The sequence below is a fragment of the Babesia bigemina genome (genome assembly GCF_000981445.1).
Source record: "Babesia bigemina genome assembly Bbig001, chromosome : IV".
Taxonomy (NCBI): Eukaryota; Apicomplexa; class Aconoidasida; order Piroplasmida; family Babesiidae; genus Babesia; species Babesia bigemina.
The window spans coordinates 788,324-802,888 of NC_027219.1; the positions used below are offsets into that span (position 1 = coordinate 788,324).

Sequence of the window (14,565 nt, forward strand, 5' to 3'; positions counted from 1 at the left end):
ACGGTTGTTGCGGAAGGTGTCAAACCATCCCCGGAACCAACAGTCTACGAACCAAGTAGTGAGGGATCACTCCAGCAATCTCCACTACGGGAGGTACACGAGCCGCTGACCGTGGAGAGTGTACAACAACCTCCGGAGCCGACTGTGGAAGAGCCAAGTAGTGAGGAATCGTTCCGGACGTTGACGAAACCCACGGTAACTGAGGCGACTAGCGCGATGACACCAGAAAAATCTCCGGAACCGACGGTAACCGAGCCGGAGGAAAAGGAGAATGTCACAAAACAGCCGTCACAAGTGGAAACAGGTACGCTGTTAAATAAAACGAACACACGCCCTCAGCCGTGGAGATCGAACAGCAAAAGCCGAAACACTATCACCTCGACGAGATACAGTTAGTGCAACCGTCAGAATCAATAAGGCAATAATAGGGATGCTATCAAGGTCAACGGTGTATATGCGGAGGAGCAGGACCTGGAATGGACCGACCTCATGCTCTCGCCCTCGCTGCTCAGAGGTGTGCAGCATAAGGGGTTCATCAAGCCTTCGCGCATCCAGCAAATTGCACTGCCCCTCATAACGAACAGCAGGTACGGTCTAAGGTGATGACAACTTAACGCCACGCAGCACCAACCTTATAGCGCAGGCCAAAAATGGCTCGGGAAAAACCGCCACATTCTCCCTTGCGTTGCTCTCCTGTGTAAATGAAAATATGCCAGCGATCCAGGTGAGTGCACAATCGCCAACACCACGGCCATATGCCGCAGGGGGTCTGTCTTTGTCCAACGAGGGAGCTCGCCGTGCAAAACGTGCAAGTGCTGGCGCAACTGGGGAAATTCACGCGGATAAAGTATTTCATAGGCGTACCGCAGTGTGTCCCGTATGGTCGTGGCGAGGAGTACCACATTTACGTCGGAACCCCGGGAAAGACACTGGAGTTCATTCGGAAACGCACCATCGATTTCCAGAACACGCGGATGATCGTCCTGGACGAAGCAGACGAGCTTGTCAACCCAGATAACAACATGGGACCACAGGTCATGCAGTTTAGGCTTTCTTTCAGGCACCCTGTGCAAATTCTGCTCTTCTCAGCCACCTTCTCGGAAGAGGTGCAAAAGTTCGCACAACGCATGGCGCCAGACGCCAATATGATTCAGGTAGGGCTACGGGTGCTTATATGCAAAGTAACTTGCAGGTTAAACGCCAACAGCTGACCCTGGATTGCATTCAGCAGCACTACATGGTCTGCTCTGACGACGATGACAAATTCAACAAACTCTGCGAGTTGTATGCGAGCATGATCATCGGACAGTCGGTCATTTTCGTGAATTCCAGGAACACGGCGTTCGACGTCTCGCTCAAGATGCGCGAACAAGGGTATGGCGAAATATTACCAAAGTTGCATGACGCTCAGCCACGCCGTGTCGCTGCTTTGCGGCTCCATGTCTAAACAAGCAGGGAGCAACTCGATGGGGCCGGAAATCAGGGACCGCATCATGCGCGAATTCAAGGATGGAGAAACGAAGGTGCTCATTTGCACGGACGTGCTGGCCCGTGGTATCGACGTGCCGCAAGTCACGCTGGTTGTCAACTACGAGCTGCCTTTCCTCTACTCAGGGTCGGCGCGATTCTCCAGGGACAGGAAGATTGCTATGGTAGGCGCCCCTCTCGTCTACACACCATGCTGTTACAGGAAACCTACCTGCACAGAATCGGAAGGACTGGTCGCTTTGGCGCCAAGGGAATGGCCATCAATATGATCAACCCGAACGAAATGTACCTGATAGATTCCATCAAAGAGTACTACGAGTGCAACATTGAGCCTCTGGAGTGCGACCCGGAGTCGATAGAAGACTTGCTGCGCAATATACGGTCGTAAACGCTGGTTTAAAAACTCACATAATATGTAATAGCAAAGCACAATAATATGACCAATGCGATGCCTACAATTGTGTAAGCTCATCGGCAACCTTCCGACTGTGCAGCAACGTCTGTTGCCGCCAGAGCGTCGCTGGAAGGTAAGAGCGGATTCATCGCCGAACGACGCACATACAGCTGCTTTCAACAGCCATCGGAAGGCCGCAGAGATCGCGGCATATCGCCACAGAGGTGCAAAAACAGTCGCTCAATGACTTCGGATTGGACAACGACACGGACACATTTCTACCTGGCATAACAGTTGACCCCTTTTTCGTAAGCAGCGGTGGCAGTATCGCCTACATGTACGCATACAGAAGGAGCTGAATCTGCCGAAGCGCTGTATAGGATGCGGTGCCCTGTTCCAGTCAGCCGACGCAAGCAAACCTGGCTATGTAGATGCCGGTATACTTTCAGACTTCGGAGGTCGGTAAAGGGCGAATAGATTAACAACAGGCGCAGCGAGAGGAGCCGCTAAGGTTCCTAGAGTGGGAGGTGTCGAGGTAGAACGCGTTCCGGACGGAGTCCAAGTAGACAAGGTAGCATATCACCCTGCTTTTCTGTATCATGCAACAGTGCGATGACGGCCGATTCCAGCGGCTCAAACGGAGAGCAGTATGTCGGCGGTGCTACAGGCTACAGGTGTGTCTAAACTGCAGTAGTGAACGCAATATTCCTGCAGTACTACAAGAGGGTGGATCTGCAGTGTGAGGTGGACAGCCACAGACAGAGCGCTGCGGGTGTCTCCGATTCTAGAATGTCGACGGAACGGATAGTAACTGCGACCCCTAGCAATGCTGGTGGTGTGCTGCAGATGCCTGAGGAGGCCGAAAGGCGCCGCACGTCGGCAAGCGCACGCATCACGACGGCGCCGGAAGTCATCAGCAACATGACACGCCGCCTTAAGAGCGATGGGGTCGTGTTGTACCTCGTAGATATAACTAATGTGGAGGCAACGGCGCTCCCGGAACTATATATCGCAATTAGGAATAAGGCGATGGAGGTACTGTCTTGATGCGAGCACCCTTTCAAGTGGTTCAACAGGTGATATGGATCGCAAACAAAGTTGACGTGCTTCCGCACCGCACAGACCTACCAGAGTTAGTAATATGCATTTGAGTGTTTCTAAAGTGTGCAGGGTTAAACGATGGCTGCGCTCGATGGTACGGCACATTGGAAATGCGAAGAACTCAGACGTCTTCATGGTTTCAAGCACCAAAGGTACTTAACAGTTGATTACCGCATTATATATCAGGCACCGGGTTTGATGCGCTTGAGAGGCGCCTCAAGGAGTTCATCAAAGTGGGTGACGCACGACCAATCTATATAGTCGGGGCGGTCAACGTGGGGAAGTCTACCTTCGTTAACCGCTTCCTAAGTTACATCAGCTACGGGTGAGTTAAAAAACGGGAAACTAACGGCAAACAGAGATGCTGGAACTCTGCAGATGAAGCGTGGAATTGGAGGTGCGACCAGGTCTGTCATACCAGGAACCACCCTAGAGTTCATCGAGTTCGGACTGTTTGGCGGATTCAAACTTATTGACACTCCCGGCATACCTGTAGCTGCCACGGTCACGCAGTTGTTGCGTAGGCCCGTTGACATGGTAGCCGTCGCGCTAAACAAGACGATGGACACACCGACGGTACGCCTTGACGCTGGGCAGTCCCTACTGGTGGGCGCTATGGCCCGCATAGATTTGGTAGAAGGCAGTGCTGCCAGTGTGCGATGCTACATTGGTTCAGGGGTTACTTTGCACGTTTGCAGGTAGGTACTTTGCAGACGACGACCCAAACGCACATCAGGTCCGTGGCGGCGGCTGATGTCATGAGGAACAAAGCCGGTAACGCCATTTTCCCGCCGCACACAAAAGACGATTACGAACTATTGGGGCCTATGAAGAAGTATAGGTCAGTAGCGTGCCATACTTCAGACTAAATGGCCGCAGGTTGACGGTTAACTGCAATGGCGCAATCCCCGTCGACGACATCGTGATACCGGGACTCGGATGGTTATCTCCAACCGGAGTAGGACCAAAAGTTATAGAAATATATGCGCCAAAAGGTCTGGATGTGCTGAGGTAGGGTAACTGACCATACACATCGCAACAAACAGCGCAGAAGGCCCGCCATGATTAGACAGCAACCCAAACGTGTGCAAAAGCCTTATGTTTTGCGCCGGAGGTAGGGAAAACTCGCCAGTCATAAAAAACGCAGGGGTAAACTCAAGAAACTCATGAAGATGCGGCGGGAGATTGTTGAAAAGAACGTTCACAGGAGCACATGACCTACCGAAAAAAGTGCAATGTGATACGATGATTCCTGCCTTCAAACTGCTCGCCGTATTCCTCAAACAGGTATCGAAGCCTTTGGCGTCGTACCTAAAGAAACGGGCGAGTCGCAACGATAGATTCCGCAGGATATGCATATCGATTGGCAACAGAAGCTATGCCTTCGATAGATATATCACGAGGAGGTTCTACAACGCTGAGCAAGGAGAACCTGATACCACTCCCTGGATATCGCCGGAAAAATCGGTTGTAATAGGCACCGAGCTCTTTGGAGAAATCATCGTGTTCACCGTTGCTACGCTGCTGGTCCTCTCCGAATATGCCCGTGGAGTGCGCAAAGAGGCCAAAAAAGAGGCAAAGCTGCAGGAACGTCTAGGCACGCTGGAATCGAAGCATGCAGCAATTCCACACCTCATCCGGGACGAGGTTAGCCGGCAATTGGCGCAGAAGTGGAACGAGCTGGAAAAGCGCAAAAACGAAACGTCACACAATGCGGCATAGAACTATAAATTAATTTCTGTTTTAGCAGACTTGCGCGTTGATACCCTTGTACTCCATAATACTTGCCATTAAAGTTGCATGGTGTCCTATAAGTGCCTACGTTTGCCTCGGGCCAGTTTTTTCGTTCGCCGGGCTAGAGACTCAATACCCATCTTGGTCGCTGCCTTCCACACAACGCATTCATCGCATAATATGAATGGGTGTGACGTTAAAACAAAGTAGTCGCCATATGGCGCTACTAGAAACATTATGTAGAAGTTCAGGACTGTCTACCATCATTCTACGACAGCAATGATGTAAATTAAAAGTTAATACATAAATGTGGCCATCACCAGATTTTGAAATGACAAATAACTGGTGAGTAGTCGTAGGACTGCCACTCACTGCTCAGCGGATTCCTGCTGAGCCTGTTCTTCCTGCTGCTTCTTCAGTTTCCTTTCCTTCCTCTTGCGGGCTTTCTTGGCGAGCTTCTTGGCAGCCTTCTTGGCGGCCTTTACAGACCTTGCCACTTTAGCAGCCTTCGCAACCTTCACAGGTTTTTCAATGTCATCGACTTCAGGCTTCACGGGCTCGACGGATGGCTCAGCCTCCGGGATGACAGGCTCTTCACCGGCGGGTTCCACAGACGGTTCGACTTCGGGGATCACGGACTGCTCGCCTTCACCCTCAATGGTTGGCTCAGCTTCGGGGATCATGGACTGTTCACCTTCACCTTCAACGGATGGCTCAGCTTCAGGGATGACAGACTGCTCGCCTTCACCTTCAAAGGATTTTTCATCTTCAGGGATCAAGGACTGCTCACCTTCACCTTCAAAGGATTTTTCATCTTCAGGGATCAAGGACTGCTCACCTTCACCTTCAACGGATGGCTCAGCTTCAGGGATCAAGGACTGTTCGCCTTCACCTTCAAAGGATTTTTCATCTTCAGGGATCAAGGACTGCTCACCTTCACCTTCAACGGATGGCTCAGCTTCAGGGATCAAGGACTGCTCGCCTTCACCTTCAAAGGATTTTTCATCTTCAGGGATCAAGGACTGCTCACCTTCACCGTCAACGGTTGGCTCAGCTTCGGGGATCACGGACTGCTCGCCTTCACCTTCAACGGATGGCTCAGCTTCAGGGATCACAGTTTTGCCGGATCCGTAGAAAGCCCAGAATCCAGAAAGCTCGTAGAGTGTGGACAACATGTTTGGGTTCACACTTTGCAACGCCTCAGTGACATCTGGGCCACTCAACCAAGATCGCCTGTTCGACTCCCCGTAACCCAGGGTTTCCAATACACCTCCAATGTTGGTCTTCCTTTTAATACCCATGAAACTAAAAGGACCAGCGTTGCTGGAAGTTTTCAAATAACCTAGACCAGCGTATAACATAGGCGCAATACCCACGAAGACCGCGGCACAATCTTCCGGCTTTTCGGAACATGACTTCTCCCACGTCGCTTCAGAACTGTAGGCGGAGCTGTACTTTTCTAAGACTATGATCTTTTCCAGGAAGTGTTCACAGCCATTCACAACTTCAGTAACATCTTGTGCGATGTCATCAGGGCTGACACCACGGCTTACAACGACGTTAGTGTAATCGCTTTCCTCAACATGGTTGAACATTTTTGATAGCCAACTAGGCTTGGTGTTCATAGGCCTAATGAACTTCTCCAAGATGTCTTTTACCAACTGGTCGTTCCTAAGCTCTGGCTGCTCCAGGAACTCTTTTGAAATAAGTTTGACCGCTTCGAGAGCTGGCACCTCCGTCTTGCCAACAGGCTTGTCCGCAAGGAAGTTGTAAACCGCGGCGCCCATAGCCAGCAAGCCGTTTTCGCCATCATTCCTCTTTACGGCCAACAACCAGTCAATGCCCTCCTTGAGGTTGCGGGGAGCCTCAGTCAACGTATTGTACACCATTTTGAAAAAATTTTATTAGACTACGTAGTTGCTATTCGCGCGTGTAATTTATTCTATTTGCCGGTCGTGTGCATATAGGTAACCTAATATCGGGTGTGCACAACAATGTTGTTGCCTAACAATACACCGTTGTCGTGTCTAAGTGTCTATTCGCAGGCATTACACCAAAAAGGTTGCGTGTTATAGCGCATCAATGTCCGAGATACCTTAACGCAGCCTGGTTTATACCCTTAAGCTGTCATGCACTCAACAGCACGCGAGTCATCGAGGCAGGCAAGTGGCCAGTGAAGGTGGCACGTTGTCAGCCCGGGTGTATTGTTATTATTCGCTTAGACACATAATAGTAAGACATTTTCCGATGGGTTGCAAGTGGTGCAGGTGTCTATTTCTAGTGGCTACCATATCGATAAATACCACGTTGTCTCCCACAATCTCAACCATTCTCGTAATAACAATTCCGTACAGTCTCAGCTATCCGTCGAAGCTTTAACGTGCCACTCTATTATGTTACACATAACAGATCCTCTTACCTAAGGCAGGGGCCGCCGGCTGCGCGGGCGGCCGGCCGCCCAGCTGCACGGCGCTCCGGCAATGCGCTCACTTTAGCATCTCACGGTAGCCACGCTACGCTGCTATCCATAGAATAAGCCGCTTTGCTTTTTTGCTACTTTACTTGGTGGGTTGGCAACCGCAGTATCAGGCTTGGTGAGATCGGAGGCAACTGTGACAATGCCTTATATACCGAATTCCCAAAATAATGGAAGTACGATACAAGCTCCCCGGTTGTGCGCGGCGTCCGCCTGGTGATGCAGTTGAGGTACGAGGACAGGGTCAGCAGGGGATCACTACCGCCGCAGCTGGGAGACAGGATGGTGGAAATTGTGCCGCCAGTTTGTGATTTCTCAGGCAAATCACCTCTCTTAAATCCCATCCTGATCCTGCTCTTGAGGCACAGGTTGCACGGGTCGAACAGGTGAGTGTCGAAGTCGGAGTCCCAGCCGTCAGTCAGGAACGCCTGGAGGGGGGACGATGTCTTGGTGTCACTGCCGTACTTACAATTCTGCCAACCACCATGAGATTCCACTCTATTACACTGCGCCTTCAGGAACTCCAACTGGTAGTGGCACGCGTAGGCGTAGTCACGCAGCTGGCAGAGGAGACAGGCGGGGTCGGAGGAATAACGGAACTGACTATATACTGATTTGAAGTCGAAGGTAGAAAAGGCTTTGAAGTCATTGTTATGCCTGACCTTGTAGATAACAGTGGCTGAGTAGAGACACGCCTCGGTCAGTTTGGTGGTGACATTGGAAGCGGTCAGGGTGGTGGGATCCCCAGTGACCTCGATGGCATCAGTAGGATGGGAAGTATCTTTGTTAAGTTCCCTCAGAAGGCTGTAAACATGTTCCGTTACCACTCCAATAAGTCCATATTGACTCAACCCTACAAACCAGTAGAGCATTTCCCGCACTGTTTTGGGCGGGGGGAGATGATCGGTGAGTGGGGGAGGCGAGGCAGGTGGAGGGGGTGTATCGGTGGAGGAAGTGGAAGTGGAAACTGACCAGGGGTTAGTGCAAAGGTGTGGATTTGCAAAAAGTGGGATGCTTCGCTCTGATACCAATCTAGGTGAATCAAGGGTGCTCGCAAGTTGACCCCCTGCTACTACCGGCGGCGGCATAAATGTACGGCCGTAATCGTAGTCATTCAGAGGCTGAAACGGTGACTGTTTTAATACGTCGACGGACAAGCCGACTTCTGCAAGCGACTCGGAATCTTTGACATCAATAAACGTTTTAGACACATCCCCGGTTGCTTCAGTTGACTGTAAACCATGGGGCAATGTATCAATAACCGGCGGAGCAACATATGGTTTATCGTTGGGATATACAATATCTTGAAGTTTGCGTGGTGATGGAAGCTTGAGTTTTTCTGTTGATTCTTGTACATCATCAAGTAGATGTTGATTCCTGTCATCGTCGTGCATATGTACCATTTTTTTAAATCCTTCTCCGTATCGTTGTGCCTCTTTGATTCTCCGTTCCTGGTCGTTCGCTAACGCTTTCTTATGCGCTTCAAGATCCCTTTTTATATTATTGTACATAATCTCCTTTTTTCGCCATGATTCAACGTCGCTAATAAACCCGGAAGTGATACTGCCGCTTACATCCGACGGCTTAAATTTTGGAGGCGGTTGTTGCACGGGAGTATCCTGATTTGAATTTGTAATAGGATAGCCCGTGGGTTGATCCGGTAAAAGCAATTTATAGTCCAAAGTGTCTTGAACTTTAGCTATTGGTATTTTATTTGTCACATCCTTAATCGGAGCACCTGAAATGTCTGTTGAGTGTTGTATTGGAATAATATCAATCTCCCCAGTCACGTATGTTGTATCATTCGGAGTGGTCACCGACGGAAGTTTAGTGGGACGCTTATTTTTTGTTAAATCGATGCCTTGTGGTACTGCAGGAGTACCGGGGCCGAACTTTTTTTGCGGCAACGGTGGAAAAGCAATTGCAGGTTTTTTAGGTTTCAACACCATACCCATGGGAATACCAACAGATGCATTATCGTGAAAGGGCATAGCTTCCGCGAGGCCTTTGGAGTCTCCCGTGGGCGTTCCACTAAATCCAGAATTTGCGTGTGTTTGTGCATACAATCTTTGGTGGGATTCAACCCATCTCTTTTTCGCATCATTTTTATTTTTTTCCCTGAGTAATTTTTCTTCCTTCTCACGACGTTTATCCACCACAGGCTGGCCGTCAAAAGAAGTGTACATTTCACCTAAACCATAACCATACTTGGCAAAGGGATCAACGGGGTCGGAATATACCACGTCTGGATATATTACATCGTCACCCCTTTGCATTAAATCCTCCTCCCGTGGAACGAAAGGTATACGCCTATGACCATCGCGGCCACCGGTATTCTGACTGGAAGGTGCGGGAGCAGGATTGCCGGGCTGACTTGGAAGGGCGGAGACTGTAGATGTTGGGGAATCATGACTAACGTTTTGCTGATCTAACTGTTTTTGCTGCCGCAACCGTTTTTGTTGCACTCGTTTTTTGGCATCTTCATCTTCTACGTTTTCTTCTATGTAGTCCAGGTTTTGCTGCAGTTGAGTTTTCCATATATTTTCTGTTGTTTTTTCGAACTTTTTGTCAAGGTTCTGGGCTGCCTTATTTTTCCGTTCATTCCGTTCTCGAACACGTTCAATGACATTTTGTATTCTGGCATCAATCTGTCTTTTCCGTTCTTCCTTTTCCGCTTGTTCTGTGTCGACAAGGGATTTCTTCCATTTGTTTTGGGCGTCACCCAATCCCTGATAATATCGGTATCGCAATTTTGAATCCATGTTTTTTTGACTGGTTTCTATTTCTTTATCAATTTCTGTCTGTCGTTTATCACTGAAAAACGGATCCGGTATTTCATCCCCCTCAACATAAGGCGAACCTATGGTATCCACTGTTGAATAATAATCTTGATTTTGCTTTGATAGTTGATCTGTATTCTGCACTGGTGCCCCGTCTAAGTCCTTCACTTCTATGCCCGATGAACCGCCCATTGCTGGCTCGTTTATATCCGTTGTTGGTGTCCCGTGACTGTCATCTATCACCGCATCGAGGTTTGTTGGTTTGATAATGTCGAATGGCATCGGAGACACAAACCGATTCAAATGTCTTTGTGCGGCTGTATTATATGCCACATCCAGATTCTCGGATAACTCTTGCGGCCTATACACAACATCAATGCGTGGAAGCATAGCTTCACGTTGAAGTTGACGTTCATCCTCCTTTATACGTTCCTCAACTTCCATTTTAAGATTTTCTGCTTCCTTTTGCCTTTTAAGTCTCTCTTCAATCTCTTTCTGCTTTTGTTCTAATTTAAACTCGTAGCTCTGTTTTTGTTCATCCCATTTCTCATGCAGCTTTTTTCGTTCAGAGATATCCCACGTCTTACCATCTCTGGGACAGTATTTTGTCTTGCCACTATCGAACCCAAGATATATTGGTGGCTTACCATTAGAGCACTTAGGGTCTGGGCTTGCAACACTTGAAGGCTGAAGCGGCTCAGCGGACGATGGGCTTGCGTTATCTCCACCCGGGGAAATTAAAGGTTTTAGTTCACTCTGCCCATTATTTTGGGTTGGTTGATCTGGAGCCCCCTCAGCCTTCTTTCCCTGGTTCTGTCCTCCCTCCGCCTTCTTGCCTTGGTTTGGAGTTGCTTCAGCTTTAAGGGTAGCAGGCTTTGTCGCCTCCGATTTAGTGGCAGTGGGTTTTACCACTTTCTGCTCCGATACAACCTCCTTAGGGGCATCGGGGACCTTGACGGGCGGAGCTTCTTTTTGGGGGCTAATGGGAGCAGCATCTTCATCCCCCAATGCTTCATCTACAAACTCAAGATCTTCACCCCAAGTCTCATCGTCATCATCAGAATCAGACGCAATCCCAGGCTCAGAATCAGACGCAATTCCAGGTTCGGGTTCAGGTTCAGGCCTAGGCTCAGGCTCAGGCTCAGGCTTAGCCTCAGGATTTGTCTCAGGAATACGCTTGGGCTGCTTATCTTTTTTTCCATTTGAACATTGGTTCCCACCTAAAATCTGCTTCAACTTATCCAAACCCTCATTTGCTTTCTTTAGCTCACCGATTACAGCATCCCAATCTTTTTTCAGAGCCTTATAATCATTTTTCCCTGTTCCTACGTTATACCCGTTAAATGTGAATCCGTACGGGATTAAATTCGTGGTTACAAATGTTTTGACATCCAACTTGTGACTCGTTATTTTCAATTTTCCTCGAATCGCATCCAAATTGTTTTTCAGCCACTTCGCCATTTTGGTGGCAATATCTTCCGTTTTAAGCTTATCATAAGGCCTCGCATAACCGTTAAAAGAGAATCGGTTGCCTTTAAAAATGCTTCCAAGAGACCTTTTAATTTTGCTGCAATGTCGTTTTAATTCTAGCCACGAGATGCAATGATACCTAGCTTGTAAATTACTTTTAAAATCATCTTCACCTTTCACTTTTTCGAATATTCCACAAAAGTCTTCCACTAAGCGAAGAGCGTTCGCCACATTCGATATCTCAACGGCGGAATTTTTGGACACCGCTGACGTGACGAACACATCTCGAAAGAGATTATTAGGATTCTTTTCTTTGTCGAAAATATTAACAAGGTCGCCGGTCATAAGCGAACCTTGATTATATCCATCCCTGGCAAGTTCCTTTAACTCACCGGGGTCAAATCCCCCAGGTATGACACCGTAAGCATTCGTGTCGGCTGTTGCAATGAGATATTTATCAATTGGCCCGGCATTGGATATCATCCGTTTCAAGTAATCTGGACCAAATCTAACGTACATTGCAAGCGACCCAACCATATCGTTAGCCCAATCCCCGCCGCCTACTTTAGCAAACCTCTTATCCACATGATATTGCAAGAAGTAGATCACGGAAAGCAGTTTGGGAATGCACTGCAGAACAGCCTCGAGGGCATCTTTTGCGGTAATACGCTGAATTGCACTTTTAGCTGCAGTTTTGCATAATTTATTATGAAACGTCGACACGTGACCCAGAAATATCGACAATGCGCCTTCAATTTGCTGTTGATTAACATTTTCATACTTTTTATCCAGAAGTCGTTTTAGGCGACCCGACAGCTGGTTTCGCAGAGCAGACCATTTGCGGCCTTTCAACCATTCCAAGAACTGGAGACAATCCTTGAGAGTCTCTAACTTCACTCCATGCGCCGCCATTCTGCCCACCTCCAATCATCCACTAACCCACTCTTACAAAACTCCACGTCAAGCCTCCAGGACTATGTGAACTGGGAAATACTAGAGTGACCACACCTCTAACCCACTCTTACAAAACTCCACGGCGAGCCTCCAGGACTACGTGAACTGGGAAACACTAGAGTGATCACACCTCCTAGGTGACACCGCTTAATACAGCAAGGCAGACAACTAAGTGTCCTGAGTGAAAGGGCTATGAAGTAAGGCGCTGAATAACACCTATACGCATCATGCTAACTCAATGACACACGTAAACCATCATCCTAAATCCATGAACCATCACACGAATCCTATAGACATGCCACTCACCTGAGGAGGGAGGGCGACAGGCCTAGGCAGCTGTGCTGGAGTGAGGGGGTGGAGCGTGGTGGGACGATGGTGTTATTCACGCCGATTATAGGTATTAGACGACGTAGGTATCCTACCCTCGTAAGGTGACTCCTCAGAGCTCTGCTCTTCAGTGCTTCGTGAACATCCAGGCAACCAGCACCCAAGATAAACGCAGGGACGGCACGACTACATGATTTGCAGTGTCGAACTATGTGAACCATTACTACCAGTCTCATGCGAAAGAAGCATTGATGACGTCACGATGGCCACGCTTAATCACGCATTCTTATACTAATCCTCACGTTACAACCCTGGTGAGGTGTGACACCTTATTGAGCTGAGGGTTGCCCAGACTTGTTAACCCTCTTTATTTATTAATCAAATTCCTAAATATTAATCCGCTTCATTATGTTTGAATTCACAATACGTGGCGCTGGACTGTTTTATGGCATCCATCCCGTTAGGTTGTGAGTTGTCTGAGTTGGGTGGCACCTACACAGTCACAGTTCACATTTACCAATGTGACGTACTGCAACATTACACAACATCTCATAGAGTCTATCGTGAGCACATGACGATGAGTTACGGCACTAGGCGTCTGTTTCGCAACCCATTGTTCGATACGGCCAAATACCGAATGGTGGTCGCTCATCAACATCGGTGAAATAAGTGTCGTCCATCGCTAATCACCAGGTATTACTCATTGCTACGTATTAGGGGCGTTGTCAGTGCTTGGAAGTGTGACCATACGTGGAAATGGTGGCAGCCCACCTTCCCAGTTTATACAGGAGAAAATGTATGACGAAGAAATGAGACGTATTTCCATTTCAATATATTAACCAGGCATTATGTTTTACACAGAAGTTATAATGACTAAAAAATGCTATTGGATTTGCAACTACAGTAATTCCAACAAAAACCTATGATGCCACTGGAGACACAAACCAACATAACGACCAACATGCACTATGACAATTAAAGTGGCTATTTGCCAAACAAGTTATCACACCATAGTTACCAATTACTTGGCGTAGTAGTTTTCAACCTGGATGGTGGAGAGGACGATGCCTTTGACGGTGACGCAGCGGCATTCAAGTGGCGGCGACTGGCGCAGCTTTTCCCCAGGTCCAATGAGTTCACTGTCGAACCGCAAGGTAACGAAGTGCTTAGTTCGAGAAGCAACCAAAGACTGGCTGATGTTGCTGAGGTTCTTCACTTCACCGTTCACCGAGACTTGGTAGAAGCAACCGGGTGGGTCCAGGACGTACGGTACTGGGCAGTAGAAAGCCGCTTTGCGTGCGAATTGAAGGTCTATTTCGCATCCGCACTTACGTTATCCGTTAGCGTCGTAGAGTTTAGGTGTCTCAGGCTTCAACAACTCATCCGATGAGGACGTAACACCGCAGCCTTGCATGTAGGGGTCTGTGATCACTACAGCAACTGGATGGCGCAGATCACGCATCTCACACCTACAGTATGATGCGGTATTCCGATGATATCACACCCGACCCAATCCAGACAGCCGCATCGCACAGTGTGCACTCTGAAGCGAAGATTAATTTCGCCGCAGACCAGGTATAGCCAGTAACATTACACAAATTGCACAATGCCTTTTTACATGTTCATTTAGTGTTGCAGTGACTTAGTTGCCATTCAACGGTGTAGGCCAATGGTAACACAGGAGTGACACCCAGTTGGCAAATTGGGGATGTAGGGTCATCCGCCGGGTGAGTGGCTGGTTAGATGAGGTGAATCGGTGTCTAAATGTGACACCCTATAAATATTGGACCTTGTCTGGGTGAACGACGCAGTAAAGGGCATCTGTGCTTAGCATTGTAGTG

The 14,565-nt window shown here is 48.5% G+C and overlaps 6 protein-coding genes across 6 annotated transcripts; 3 read left to right on the top strand and 3 right to left on the bottom strand.

Moving 5' to 3' along the window:
* Window positions 1–216: 216 nt before the first annotated feature.
* Window positions 217–1,876, top strand: BBBOND_0403620 (DEAD/DEAH box helicase, putative; the record flags this gene model as incomplete). The annotated part of the gene is made up of 8 exons (XM_012914606.1): window positions 217–304; window positions 340–391; window positions 429–587; window positions 625–724; window positions 765–1,154; window positions 1,193–1,374; window positions 1,412–1,652; window positions 1,691–1,876. The coding sequence occupies 8 exons, from the start codon at window positions 217–219 to the stop codon at window positions 1,874–1,876; spliced, it is 1,398 nt and encodes a 465-aa protein (XP_012770060.1).
* Window positions 1,877–1,931: 55 nt separating this feature from the next.
* On the top strand, window positions 1,932–4,200 carry BBBOND_0403630 (hypothetical protein, conserved; the record flags this gene model as incomplete). The annotated part of the gene is given in 14 exon segments (XM_012914607.1): window positions 1,932–2,015; window positions 2,023–2,190; window positions 2,232–2,340; window positions 2,377–2,453; window positions 2,491–2,556; window positions 2,606–2,917; window positions 2,959–3,014; window positions 3,053–3,135; window positions 3,170–3,308; window positions 3,343–3,681; window positions 3,720–3,824; window positions 3,863–3,994; window positions 4,035–4,097; window positions 4,131–4,200. Coding segments are annotated over 14 exon segments (1,803 nt in total).
* A 28-nt stretch (window positions 4,201–4,228) lies between these two features.
* Window positions 4,229–4,705, top strand: BBBOND_0403640 (optic atrophy protein family, putative; the record flags this gene model as incomplete). The annotated part of the gene is made up of 1 exon (XM_012914608.1): window positions 4,229–4,705. The coding sequence occupies one exon, from the start codon at window positions 4,229–4,231 to the stop codon at window positions 4,703–4,705; it is 477 nt and encodes a 158-aa protein (XP_012770062.1).
* Window positions 4,706–5,085: 380 nt separating this feature from the next.
* BBBOND_0403650 (hypothetical protein) lies at window positions 5,086–6,606 on the bottom strand (the record flags this gene model as incomplete). The annotated part of the gene is made up of 1 exon (XM_012914609.1): window positions 5,086–6,606. One exon carries the CDS (start codon window positions 6,604–6,606, stop codon window positions 5,086–5,088), a length of 1,521 nt encoding a protein of 506 aa, XP_012770063.1.
* Window positions 6,607–7,270: 664 nt separating this feature from the next.
* BBBOND_0403660 (hypothetical protein) lies at window positions 7,271–12,355 on the bottom strand (the record flags this gene model as incomplete). The annotated part of the gene is made up of 1 exon (XM_012914610.1): window positions 7,271–12,355. The coding sequence occupies one exon, from the start codon at window positions 12,353–12,355 to the stop codon at window positions 7,271–7,273; it is 5,085 nt and encodes a 1,694-aa protein (XP_012770064.1).
* A 1,390-nt stretch (window positions 12,356–13,745) lies between these two features.
* Window positions 13,746–14,252, bottom strand: BBBOND_0403670 (hypothetical protein; the record flags this gene model as incomplete). Its single annotated transcript, XM_012914611.1, has 2 exons — window positions 13,746–13,996; window positions 14,234–14,252. 2 exons carry the CDS (start codon window positions 14,250–14,252, stop codon window positions 13,746–13,748), a joined length of 270 nt encoding a protein of 89 aa, XP_012770065.1.
* Window positions 14,253–14,565: the final 313 nt, after the last annotated feature.